The sequence below is a fragment of the Phragmites australis genome, chromosome 9 (assembly GCF_958298935.1).
Source record: "Phragmites australis chromosome 9, lpPhrAust1.1, whole genome shotgun sequence".
Taxonomy (NCBI): domain Eukaryota; kingdom Viridiplantae; phylum Streptophyta; class Magnoliopsida; order Poales; family Poaceae; genus Phragmites; species Phragmites australis.
The window spans coordinates 16,075,567-16,089,271 of NC_084929.1; the positions used below are offsets into that span (position 1 = coordinate 16,075,567).

At 41.1% G+C, this 13,705-nt stretch overlaps 1 protein-coding gene across 2 annotated transcripts; it reads left to right on the plus strand.

Annotated features, from left to right (window-relative positions):
* Positions 1-9,653: 9,653 nt before the first annotated feature.
* Positions 9,654-13,475, plus strand: LOC133928681 (protein ACTIVITY OF BC1 COMPLEX KINASE 3, chloroplastic-like). 2 transcript variants are annotated; one of them, XM_062375124.1, is made up of 7 exons: positions 9,654-10,223; positions 10,339-10,569; positions 10,949-11,284; positions 11,526-12,081; positions 12,168-12,354; positions 12,463-12,829; positions 12,901-13,475. In XM_062375124.1, the coding sequence occupies exons 1-7, from the start codon at positions 9,894-9,896 to the stop codon at positions 13,054-13,056; spliced, it is 2,163 nt and encodes a 720-aa protein (XP_062231108.1). In that variant the 5' UTR covers positions 9,654-9,893; the 3' UTR covers positions 13,057-13,475. The 2 variants fall into 2 exon arrangements, with proteins under 2 accessions (XP_062231108.1, XP_062231109.1); XM_062375125.1 differs by having other exon boundaries at positions 12,916-13,475.
* The last annotated feature ends 230 nt before the right edge of the window (positions 13,476-13,705 follow it).

Below are 13,705 nucleotides of genomic sequence, written 5' to 3' on the forward strand. Positions count from 1 at the left end.
TGTGATTCTTTTGTGCATATGGAGAACTCAGAGCAGTTCAAAAAGGAGAGTGAGGAGAAGAAGCAACTTTGAGTTAGGAAGAAGCACAACCACAGGACTGGTGCAACTTGTTACATAGGGAAAAGGGCGAAATGGCAGGCAGAGGATGAAAAGTTAGCCACAGAGGGCCGTCAAAATCCTTGGCTGCAATTCCCAGGACGATCATGGTCATATTTGCGTGCAAGGGATGAGTTGTTTGAAAGCGGAGAAATCACATTTAGAAATAGTGAAACCCAGTTAGTCGCAGAAAAAGTAAAAGAAAAGGCAGCCAAAACTAACCAAGGTTCTTTCACCGAGATCAGGGAACATGATGTTCTCGTAGCGGCGCTGGGAAACCCAAAGCACCTAGGTCGAGTGCATGGTGTATCAAGTTCCCAGGACTGGAAATACGGCTTTCCCAAAGACCACGGAATGTACAAGAAAATAAAGAGGTTGGGTGCAGTGGACATGGATGCATTGACATAGTATATCACTCAGAAAGTTTACACAAACATCATGCAAACGCTTGCAACACAGGAATAGAGATTATCTTCCCAGTGAAAGCTAGCCACGAAACTACAGAGAAGAGTAACGGCGGCTCTAAGGAGGTCGATCAACAATTACCTATTGCCATGATTGGACCGGATACTATTGACCTGCTAGAAGGGCCTATGTCCTGTAGCCTTGTATCTCATTGAGGTTGCAAGGGATCAGGTGCTTCCAGACATCCGTATCTTACATATGGTCCTGATACGTGCTGGCTATGCCATGGTTATGGTGGATATGGTGCATAACAATGCCACTAATCATGTGTTGGAGCTCCTCCCCCCCTCAATGATGAAGTCATAACTCTGGGTGAAACTCTTCGATAAATGATCTAGTGGAAGAGGGGTGACATCATGGTCTCCAGTGCATCCTAGTCTGGACGAGCTTCAAGTGCTCCGCCGCTATGTACCTCACTTCTAGAGAAGGCAGGTTCATTGCCTTCTCCTCTTCCAGAGAAGTCGACTTCATTGTCTTCTTCTCTACATCTAGCAGTCTCGCTTCCAGCTCCAATGCCGCCTCCCCCAAAGAGCCCGAAGAAGAAGGAAAAGAAGGTCAAGAAGAAAGTCTCTAAGAAGCACATGCCAAAGAGGTCGAAGGCCATTATACCAGCGAAGAAGTCCACAAACATTGAAGCAGCATGAACTAGTAGCCACACAAAATTCAAAATGGGAAGCCCTTGCTGACGATAGATGACCTAACAAAAGCGGGACCAGCATGCGTCGACCTATATAATTACTACATGCAGACTTCTAGAGATACCAATGTTCAAGCCATAGTTGTACAGTACAAACGACGACACTTCTTGGAAGATGACGGCTACTTCGTTGTTGGTTTCAATGACTTATGCGACCTCTTCAAACTTGATGACATGATGTATCGTTATTACAAATCTTTACATTGTAAGTTCCTTGAAACTAGACATTCATTAATTAATACCACTAATTCTTGAACCTAACTATATTCTTATATGTATGCACTTGATAAAAAAACAAGGAAGAACAAGGAGTCCCTCAGATTTCTTAACCCTGAGGCCATTACAATCTCGGTTATCCAACTTCACCCCGACTACGCTGTGGACTATGTGACCAAGGCAATGTAACATTATTCCAAAACTGACTACCTGTTGGGTGACCACAACACTTGGTCACTGGATCTTACTAGTCATTTGCCTCAAGTGAAACTTAGTATGGTATCTTGACTCATCAAGACTAGTAGAACCAAAAGGAAAATCTAGAGAGCATGATTACAGTACTGTAAAAGGATTCCTTAACGAGTAAGTTCTGCCTAGCTTAGTTTAGATATTTAACTTTTGTAACATTCAAATGTTCCCTAATCGATTGCTCTTTATGCAGGGCTTTTAACAAGTACCTTTGAGCTGATCCTGACTACGACACGACAAATAGCCACTGACTGACACACAAGACTAGGTTCGCGGTAAGTGCTACCAAACAAATATACTCGAGCTTTTTTTCCTTTAGATCTAAACGTAAATTTTCTTTTCCGTGGTGCTACCAACAACCACTAGGCAACGTCTGCGGATTCCATGTTGCATGGAACATGCTCCTCATGCTCCAATCAAAGGATATCAAATCCCCCAACGTAAGTTCAATATAAGATTATTCAATACTAATTTCAGTAGTTAGTTAATTCCCTAGTAACGTGATATTGGTTACACATCAAATTATGCAGGATTTTTCAGCTTATTTTCTCGATGACAGTGCACTCCCGGGGATTCAACAACGGATCGCTAAGTTCATAATGTCTGAAGTCATCAACCCACATGTTGAGTTACACAATAGAAACCCTAGAGGTCTTATGTAATATGAGTTGATTAGAACTTTGTAACATTTATGATTCAATAATGAATTGATGGAAACTTTGTAACCTTTAAGATTCTATGATGAAGTGAGTTCTTATATATGTGTGTTTGTCGACATGAATTTAGATGCGTTGTTGTTGTTTGCAGGGAAAAGATGGCTGCTAAATTCTGGCTATGTTCTAGGACACAACTAGGAAATAATACAATTATGCATGATAAAATACACATAAGTAACGAGTAACTTTGTTACCAATCACTTATGTATTCATATAAGTAACGTGTAACTTATTAACCCATCACTTATATCCTAATATAAATGACGGATAAAGAGATTACCTGTTACGTATGTCTTGCTCCCAAGCACATGGAAGATGCTCATAGGTGATGGATCACGGTTACAACCCATCACCTACCCATCATCAATAACTAGTCATTAGTGATGCGTTCAGGATGACAGGTGCGGGATCCATCACCCATGTCCGTTATGACCCGTCACCTTTAGCATTTTCTTAAGTGTCATGTAAGTGTATATCTTCTTGTTAGCCCCTCTAAATAAATATTCATCTTAATGCTGAGCTTTACCAAGTGCTTTCTTCGGGTCTTGTGTTAGGGTCTGATTGTTTTAGCTGATTTTAAATTGTGGCTTAGAAAATCCGATTCTCCAAAGCTATGGCTACTTTTCGTTATAACTTTTGATTGAATTTTGATATAAATAAAGTATATAATATTTGTAATATCTTAGCAACAATACCAAAACGTCACCTACTCGGAATCCCCGAAAATGCCTCCATTCCAGTTTGTCGATTCCAGCGGTAGATATAGCTTTGTATTAAAAAATTGATTTCCAGGATGAGACTATTTGTTTTAACTTTACCTTTTGAAGGCAGAACCCAGAATCAATAGAGCTAGGCCTTAAATTCGCATGGAAGTATTTTGTTGTGTTCTATGCATAGAAGGGCGGGGTGTTTGTTGGGCGGCTTTTAGGCCACGGTGGATATGCGCGGAACTTAGTCATGACCCATGTGTGACGATTGTAGAAAAGAAGCAGCAGGAACAGAGTGAAACTGGTCCGGAATGAAGAGCCCTATCATATTTGTTTTGATACATTTTTCTCGAATATGAAATGAATAGAAATTCCACATACACAAATGCAAATGCGAAAAGCACTGAAAATAAACATTGGATATATGTCCACATATGTTCCACGTTATGAGAACAAGCTTAAACTGTACGTAAAGCAACAAGAAAACAAGAAATAGTCCATTTGGTAATCATCTACATCTGCAATTTAAGATCATAAAATGTTGCAAGTGGAAATAAATATTAGCGCCATAAATCACTACTCTCAAAATACATACAAATAATCAACAATAACTTTGCGTTGGAACAACATAGATAGTTCATCATATAGGCCGCACTTGTATTTGCATCAATTATTTCATAACATTGTAACATCAAAAACTATTTCAAGACAATTAAAAATAGTATTTTTGTGATATTACTTGAACTTTTGAGATCTTTTGTGTTTTTCCTGAACTAGAAAAGTCTATGGATCCTTTTCAAATATTGAAAAGTATTCAATTACATAAATAAATTTATTGAAAATTATATATATTCTTATTAGAGCACAAAAATATATTTAGTTCTAAATATTTTGGAATTCTGATAGATAATGTATTGTATTTAATTAACATTTATGTCCAATGTGGGCCCCTTTATCGTAGTCATTTTTGCACAACTAGACATGGTGTAGAAGATCATATCAGAGAGGTATGATAAGTTGATAACTTCTTCATTGTACCTCTTTTCCTTCCTCCATCTTTCTTCCTTCTCCGAACTCCAGATAAATCTTCTAGAACTTCCTGAAGCTTATATGTTCCCCTCCTCAACCTAAAATTCATTCCGATCCGCACAATTGCACTTGAATTCTACTGCAATTTTTATTTTATCTAGTGAGTAACAGGTAAACTATGTTATGTTATGTCACAATATGCCTACCTTTTTTCCCCTTTCCAAGGTCAATATAACTAGCCATATGAAAAGGATAGGGCAAAATATGAATTTGTATAATATACCTGAGCGTATTTATTGAAATAGATAATATATTACTGTATTCACGAATCTAACATCTGTATTCGGCATATGGTGTGACGAATACAGGTGATTTTCGGCACACTGTGTGCCGAATACAGGGAACAATGTGTATTCGGCACACGGTGTACCGAAATACGTTTTTTCTACACCGTGTGCCATCACGTCATGTCACATTATGCTTTACTTTTTCTTTTTCGCTTTCGCTTTTTCCTTTATTCCGTCTGTCGGCGACTTGCTTTTTCCTTTAGTTCTCAGCCGCCTGCTATAAAATGGTCGCTGCGTATTCCGTCGCATGCGTTCGAGAAGAGTAGAGGGAGCGCGAGCAGAGCGAGCGCGAGTAGAGTGAGTTGCATGCATGAGCAGAGCAGCAAGTGAGCGCGAGGAAGAGCAGCATTTGAAGCAGCAGTTGAGCTCAAGGAGGTGTAGTGCAGCAGCAGTCGAGCGCGAACAGGAGTAGAGCAGCAGTGCGCGGAGAGGATAACCTTCCGTAATAGTAAGTACGTAGATTGTGTATGTACTTAATATTTAGATTAGAAAATGTAATTAGAGAAATTAGAGTATTTATTCGGTTCGAATACATTGGTTAAATGGTATTAAGTTGATAAAATAGAGTAGGTATAATATTTACATAATTTATGATCTCGTAATAGTAATTATGATCTCGTAATAGAATCTACTATAGTGTAACCGTAATTTTATACGTAGATTATGTATGTACTTAATATTTAGATTAGAAAATGTAATTAGAGAAAGTAGAGTATTTATTCCTTTCGAATACATTGGTTAAATGGTATTAAGTTGATAAAATAGAGTAGGTATAATATTTGCATAATTTATGAGCTCGTAACAGTAATTATGATCTCGTAACAGAATCTACTATAGTGTAACCGTAATTTTGTACATAGATTATGTATGTACTTAATATTTAGATTAGAAAATGTAATTAGAGAAAGCGGAGTATTTATTTCATTCGAATACATTGGTTAAATGGTATTAAGTTGATAAAATAGAGTAGGTATAATATTTGCATATTTTATGATCTCATAACAGTAATTATGATCCCGTAACATATTCTACTATAGTGTAACCGTAATTTTGATCCCGTGATAGGCATGATAACTAGAGTTATGATAATATATGGGGCATAATTAGCTGGTTATAGTATACATCTAAGTAGTTATACGATTATGACAACAAACATAGCGGAGGTGTTCAACAATGTCCTAAACGGTGTACGCGGTCTCCCGTTGTGTGCCATCATTGAACTTATATTCTATAGAACGGCTGACTACTTTCGAGATCGTGGTATAGCTGCAATGGAGTGCAGCACGCAGTATGCACCTAAGGTGGAGGAAATCATATTCAGAAGGAGGAGTAAGGTACACTTTCATCGGATTAGGATCTACGACCGGGCTAACAATGAATTCGAGGTCATGTGTCGCTATCGGTACACTTCAGGATACAGCATGGAGGACACCATCCAACAATGTCAAATTGGTTCTCACGAGGTGAAGTGCACATTCAATAAGCCAAAACTGCACCATATCCCATGCTCCCATGTCTTCGCCACTTGTAAGGACATGGGCGGCAACGACGGATCACAATACGTATCACCCTATTTCACAATCGATGCATTGAGGGGCACATGGCTTCCAAAGATGCGTTCCTTCAACATCGGAAGCAGCTACAAAGCAATCGAGAGGCCTAAGTGGATATCTTATCCCAGAGCACGATGCACGCATCCTGGGAGGCCTAGAGCCACGAGGCTGCAAGGTGACATGGATGCCACGAGGACTTGTCTGAGCCGGCGGTAAACTATTAGGCTATGATCGAACTGAAATGTATTAGATTTGTTGCAATTGAGTTTGTTTTATAAAGTTAATCGTAAACATGGTTTGTATTGTAATTTGTTGTGCATATATTAGTTGTTGTACCTATTTTGTAATAATTGTTGTCCTACGTTGTTTTTTAATTGAACCATGAGGCTTGAAATCATTGACATAGCTCACGTTCACCTTCCCGAGCTTCTTTATCTACGGTATGATGAGAACCACAGGGGAAGAATGATTTTCGCAGGGCAACAAGTACAACGATAATACATGAATTTCAATTGCCCTGATAACTTGGTACTTACTTAATAAATGTATTGCATACCTTTGTAGTTGGTCCCGTTGCGTTCCAGGAGTGGGCGCAAGCTTAAGGAGTTAGACCCTCGATTCTACAAGCCACTCGCACAGGCAGGACTACTACCGTTCGCTCTTATGATGGCCGGAGCTCCCATAGAGGGCAGTGACAGGACTCCCCTTCCGCTGATCGAGGTGTCACTGCTCACAGGCCTCATCGACCGCTGGCGTCCTGAGACGCACACGTTCCACTTTTCTTGTGGAGAGATGACCGTAACTTTGCGGGACGTGGCCATGCTAACTGGGCTGCCGATCAGGGGCACCCCGTTAGTACTTTCACGACCAGCAAAGGAGCAGTGGAAGAGTTAAGGTAATTACATTTAATTTACATAATCTTAAATAATTAGGAAACATAACTTATTTATGTGTTACTTATTAAGAATTTGTATATATCAATTACGATATTTCATACCTGTTTAATGTTTATTAAATAACAAACGATTCGTGCTTTGGTGTAGAGCAAAAATGTTGCAGTCAAAGATCAATACATATATGGCAGGATATTCTAGTATTGGCTATCCATGGGCACCTACAATGATTGATATAGCATTAAATGCCTCATTGCAGGTTGTCCATGGAGGGAAGGATGATCCCTTCGATGAAAGCAACCTAATCCAAGCTGTGTCTAAATTGCATGCAAGACCGCTCTATTCTGCGTTCACCGTTCCACTCCTATATGTAACAACCGACGACCTTAGGACCCTCTTGCATGAGCACCGCCAAATATACCTCAGGGTATGCGAACTAGCTGACCATCCTTCTGTGTTGGGTTTCTGTATGAGGCAAAGAAGGATGACGGTGTTGCCCGACCAGTATACATCCCACATACATGTTCGTTATTTTCTATTTGGTCACCCTACTTATCTTATTGTTATTGATTCAAATGCTCCTTTTTTTGCGTTAGGCGTTCCCAGAAGATGCATAGTTGATCAACAAAGAAATCCCATACTTCTTGGCGGTGCATATGCTCTTCGACGGGGGTGTGATACCTGGTTCGCATAGAAGACAACGCAGATCAGCGAACCTAAGGGGTATAAGAGCGTCTTCTATTATTCTACCTGAAAATGACGACGCCGATGCAGATGATGATTTCACGCTACCAATGCCTCGACGTTCTACCAGCCATACATGAGAAGGTTTAACAAACACTACAAGAGGACGTTCACACACCACATTGTCCAACCAACAACGAAATAGTACGTGCTTCTACCGTGATACCTCAAGATAACGATGATGACGATTTCATGCCACCTCGACCCCTCCCTCCGAGGCCTCCATCTCCAAAGGACCGTGATGACTGTGAAGATGATGTTGGATTTCCTTGTACCCGTCCTCACAACTTCCAACTACCACCTCGGAGACGACAACCATCTTACCTTGATAGCCTTGATTAGCACAACTGGAATTCTTTCGCTAATTTACATCGTTACTTTCCACCGTCATCTTGAGATGATCAATGATAAAAGGGTTAGTGTTGTGTATGTTCAAACATAACTAAGTGTTAAGGCTGCCCGCCGCCTTAGAGACTACATGCTTTCTTTCTCATGCATTTTGAAATGTACAGTTAAATTAGCAAATAATTTCAATTTTGTTGAAAGTTGGTAATTACATGAAATGACAACACACTGGTACATAATTTTAAATTTTGTTGAAATTTGCCAATAACATAAAGTGCCAACTCACCGAGATAAAATGACAATTCAATTAGCAACTTGTTTCAAATTTAGTTGAAAGTTACCAATTACATAAAATAACAAAATGCCGGTATCAGATGACAGAAGCGAACCGCAGCCAGCCACGACCATATTTGCCAATTACAGAAAATAATAACACACGCCAAAAAAGTCAGGAAAGAGGTATTTCGGCACATCGTGTGCCGAATACAGGGAACCGTGTGTATTCGGCACACCGTGATTTTCGGCACACCGTGTACTGAATATAGTTGATTTTCGGCACACCGTATACTAAAAAAGGATTTTTGCACACCGTGTGCCGAATACAGATGCTAGATTCGTACATACAGCAATATATTATCTATTTCAATAAATACACTTAGATATATTGTACAAATTCGTATTTTTGCCAAAGGATAGTTGTTGAGGGTCTTAATCCTCCTTACTCAATCTTTTGAATCACGTTGAACATAAATCTGAGACAAAGGCAAAAAATAGTTAGGCAACTTTTGTTGTCGCAATGCAAGTGGACTTAGAAGATGTGAAATTATAGAAGAGTTTAAAATTAAAATATGCCTAGAATACATTATTAAAAAAATTATTGCACAGCTTCCTGATCTTTGCGATGAGCAGTTTGCACACCACAATTTAAGATCATCCTCAACCATATTCCTTTCATTTCGTTTCTTTTATGATTTTCCTTCTTATTCTTATTCTCTTTATTTTCTCTACTTCAACAGTTTCTTTTCGAAGGGATTCGTGAAGGGATAGGAGAGAGAATTCTATCATAAAGTGAATGATCTTAGATACCCTTTCATGATGGAACCGTAAAGGAAAGTTATTGGAACGCTGAAGAGACTGAAAATTCTTTTGTAAATAGATTCTTGTCGGTGAAAAAAATCGCTTAAGATGCCCTAAGAGCTGTATTTGACCATGGCTACGATTGCAAAAATGCGCACCAACTCCAACAAAGTGAATGGAGATATAAATATGATTTTCCTTCCCACGAAAGATCTCAGGAACAAGAGTTTCGGTCAAACAAATCAATTTTGTGGCCATCAAGTGTCCAAGTGTAGCAATCCTAGTACTACCATTACCTTGCAAGGGTACAAGACTTGATCTAAAAGGAAGTTATGGACATTCTAAGTTTCAAAAATATAGCATAATACTAGCGCAATCACGCTTAGACTTTATAATTACCTCTTAACAAATTTCAATTTGAAAAAGGCCAAACGTAAAAAACATTATGTACATTTTGAGTTTCTATACGATCCGTTAAATACCGGCGCAACTGCTGGGGTACTCCACCCTACGAGACCAGATTGATACTCCACTCCCATCCTCCATTTCGCCAGTTCCCGAAGCCGTCCTGCCGGTGCCGTGGGCGTGGACGCTGCCGCCTCCTCGCGCTCTCTGTGGCGCACATCAAATCTCCCCGAAAAACTGCCAAACAACCACCAAAATGTAATAAAAACACGCCCGGCGCTGTCGACGCGCACGGCACGGCAACCGTATCCCGAGCTCCCCCACCCCTGCACTTGACGTCCTCCCGCCGCGGCCATGGCGGCCACAACCACCTCGGCGACAGCGGCGGCGGCCTTCTCCCTCCCTTCGGCACCGCGCCGCGTGCCTCGCCGCCGCTCCCTCCTCCGCGCCGCCTCCACCGCCGCGCCCCCTTCCCCTGACCTCTCCATCCAGCTCTCTCCCCGCCCCTCCCCGCCTGTTTCAGCTAACGGCGCCGCGACCGCAGATCCCCCGGTGGCTGCCTTCTTCGCCCGCGACCGCGCCGAGGACTTGCAGGCCGAGGCCCGTGCCATGGCCCGCGCCGCCGGCGCCACTGTCTACAGCCCTGAGCTCCTCGCCTCCCGATACGGCTCCCGCCCCCTCAAGGCGCGCGCCCCGGACTCGAACCCTTACCCTTCCTAGCCTTACGCGAGCTATGCTGCGCAACGGCGGTGCTCGGATTTTGACTTGTGGCGTGGGTTGCTGCTGTGTAATTAATCAGGTGGCGCTGAGGGCGGCGGAGGTGCTATCCAAGCTGGGGGCGTTCGGGTTGAAGTTGCTGCTGGACGAGCGGAGGGGGGACTCGTCATCGGCGAAGAGGCGCGCGAGGGCGGTGGAGCTGCGGACCATCCTCACCAGGCTCGGCCCGACCTTCGTCAAGATTGGGCAGGGTCTGTCCACACGCCCCGACCTCTGCCCGACCGAGTACCTCGAGGAGCTCTCCGAGCTGCAGGTGCGTTGCACATTCTTTGCTTGCCTGGGCAGTCTGTAATCAAGTTAATGCCATCATAGCACCATCAATGCTTGAATCATGACATAACAACATTGTGCCAGTAGAGCATGTTTTAGTGAGAATAGAACCCAGTTTCGTAGTGAATTGTGATTCATTCAGCATCCATATACTATTGTCTAGTGGTTTAGTGATGCTTATGGTTTCTAGAGGGATGGATGGTTAGTCACTTGCAATAAAGGTAATTGCTTCGGAGGGTGTCAATTCCATCAGCTACACTTTACCAATTGATGATGTGTCATTCTAACTTGGGAAGTTACTTCTATTGCAAATTTGAGGTCCCTCACTCCCTCCCAACTGTTGATTCTTCGCTATCTTGCAGGATTCACTTCCCACTTTTCCGGATGAAGAGGCATTTGCATGTATTGAGAGAGAGCTTAGCTTCCCACTTGATTCGGTCTACTCGGCAATATCACCTTCCCCAATGGCAGCTGCTAGTTTAGGTCAAGTTTATAAGGCACGGTTGAAATACTCTGGGAACCTGGTAGCTGTCAAGGTGCAAAGACCTGGTATTGAGGATGCCATAGGCCTTGATTTTTATCTACTCAGGGGCCTTGGCTTTTTAATAAATAAGTATGTCGACATTGTATCCAGTGATGTTGTTGCCCTCATGGACGAATTTGCTCGAAGAGTTTTCCAAGAGCTTAATTATGTCCAGGTGCATTTTTCTTGTACTTGTGAACTTCTTTCCATAAATTATGTTATCCTTATCTTCAGACTGCAGGATGTACATCACTTGTTTGTCTCCTGATTTGTTTCCAATGAAAATAGTATATACAATGAAAGTCAGAGAAAACACAAATTTACGATTGCTTAATCAGAAGAATAAATAATTATTTCTCCACTTTGTTTAATGGTTGTTATTAATGATTGAATGTTACTAACAATGTGGAATGCAGGAAGGCCAAAATGCAAGAAGGTTTAAAAAGTTATATGCTGATAAGCAAGATATATTGGTGCCTGATATATTTTGGGATTACACAAGTGCAAAGGTTCTGACAATGGAGTGGATTGAGGGTGTAAAATTAAACCAGCAAGCAGCTATTGAAAGTCAAGGATTGAAGGTTCTGGATTTGGTCAACATTGGTATCCAGTGTAGCTTGAGGCAGCTTCTGGAGTATGGTTACTTTCACGCTGATCCACATCCTGGTAATATATTGGCAACACCTGAGGGGAAGCTTGCTTTTCTTGATTTTGGCATGATGAGTGAAACACCAGAGGATGCAAGGGTAGCCATTATAGGACATGTTGTCCACTTGGTCAATAGGGACTACGAAGCAATGGCTCGTGATTATTATGCGCTAGATTTTTTGGAACCTGATGTTGATGTTTCCCCAATTGTGCCTGCTCTCAAGAATTTCTTTGATGGTGCACTGAACGCAACAGTGAGTGAGCTGAACTTCAAGACGATAGTTGACGGCTTAGGTGCTGTTCTCTATCGGTACCCATTCAACGGTAAGTTTTGCTTTTTTCAGATATTACTTCCTAGTCTTGTCTCAATTTTTCTCATAGTGATGTAATTTCTCTTTATTCAAATCCAGTACCGGCATACTACGCATTGATTCTGCGATCACTCACTGTACTGGAGGGTTTAGCACTCTATGCTGATCCTAATTTTAAGGTGCTTGCCGCCTCGTACCCTTACTTTGCTAAAAGGCTGCTCACTGATCCCAATCCATATCTCAGAGATGCTTTAATTGAGCTTCTATTCAAGGATGGAAAATTCAGGCAAGTACCTGCTCTTTTGTACATATTTCATACAGTCTTTTGACAGATCTTAGTACCAATAATCACATCCTGTCAGAATAGTAATGTTTGGCGTTCGCATATCTGCAGATGGAATAGGCTTGAAAATCTTCTTGTTCAAGGGCGCCAAGATAGAGAGTTTGCAGCCAAGGATGCTCTACAGCCTGTTCTAAAGCTTCTACTTGGTCCTGATGGGGAAGAATTGCGTCTGCTAGTTGTGAAAGAAGCAGTTCGTGTGACAGAAGCCATCACTATCGGGGCGCTGATTGATTCATACAACGCGGCTCCAGAATTTTTGAAGCCATTAATTTCCAATGGCAATCCAGGTGGCACCTTTAAGCTAAGTGACGTTGAACGGGAACAAATGATTGAGCTCCGAGACAGGGTTTTCAGAATATGGGGTCTTTTGAGATCCTCGGATAACTTTGATCCAAGCCTTTTGCAACCAATTGTGCAGGTAGACCCTAGCTTTATGTCTTAGTATTCACTTCTGTAGCTACTAAGAATTCTGTGACTGATACTGAATAGAATTTTGATAATCAGGTGCTACAAGAACCAGAGGCCCGTGTTCTGGGTTCTCGTGTTGCAGGAGGTGTCACGCAGCGTCTTGCGGCCCGTCTGTTGCAACAGCTTCTCAGGACCCCACCTGTTCTTGGATCCTCTCAGTTGATAGGCTCCAACTGAAGCATGTAAATTCACACGATACTTTTCACAGGAAATAAAAAGGAAGTATAACTCACAAATCAAGTATATAGCTAATTTCTTCATTCATTGTAGATAAAGATCCATAAATTCGCACGGATCCACAGGAAAGGAAATTGAGGTAGAAATCATAAATCAGCTACGTAGCTAATTTCTTCATCCATGGTGGATGAAAATCCACTAGTCTGATTGGTGCGTCTATATGTGCCTAGAGATTTTAGTGTTTGGTCATAGCAAAGAAAATAATATCAAAGGCAATACGTATATAGTAATATTGTTTGAAATTAAATAGATGAGTTAATAAGCAGTCAATCTAACTCTTTATATTTGTTACAGAGTGAGTTTGTTCTCTGCTTGATTTATTTCATCTATGTAAATTGAGGAAGATTGTTATGTGTGGATGAATCATTGTTCATGTATGGAATTATACATGTCATTTAATTAAGTAAGAAAATAATTTGATGACGCATAATTATGACCAACTTTGGTCAGAAAATAATTATAGCCATAAGATAATTCAATTTAATTTTTAATAAAATCTTCTCATTGATTCCATTTAAATTGGAGATAAATATTCATAACTTATTTTGTCGCACTACAAAAATATCATAATTAAACAGTGAATAATCAT

What these genes read in the sequence shown, in the direction of transcription:
- LOC133928681 (XM_062375124.1), top strand. Translation starts at nt 9,894, where the DNA reads ATGGCGGCCACAACCACCTCGGCGACAGCGGCGGCGGCCTTCTCCCTC. An exon ending in AGGAGCTCTCCGAGCTGCAG is followed by an intron (nt 10,570 to 10,948) that starts GTGCGTTGCACA and finishes GCTATCTTGCAG; the next exon opens with GATTCACTTCCCACTTTTCC. An exon ending in CTATCGGTACCCATTCAACG is followed by an intron (nt 12,082 to 12,167) that starts GTAAGTTTTGCT and finishes ATTCAAATCCAG; the next exon opens with TACCGGCATACTACGCATTG.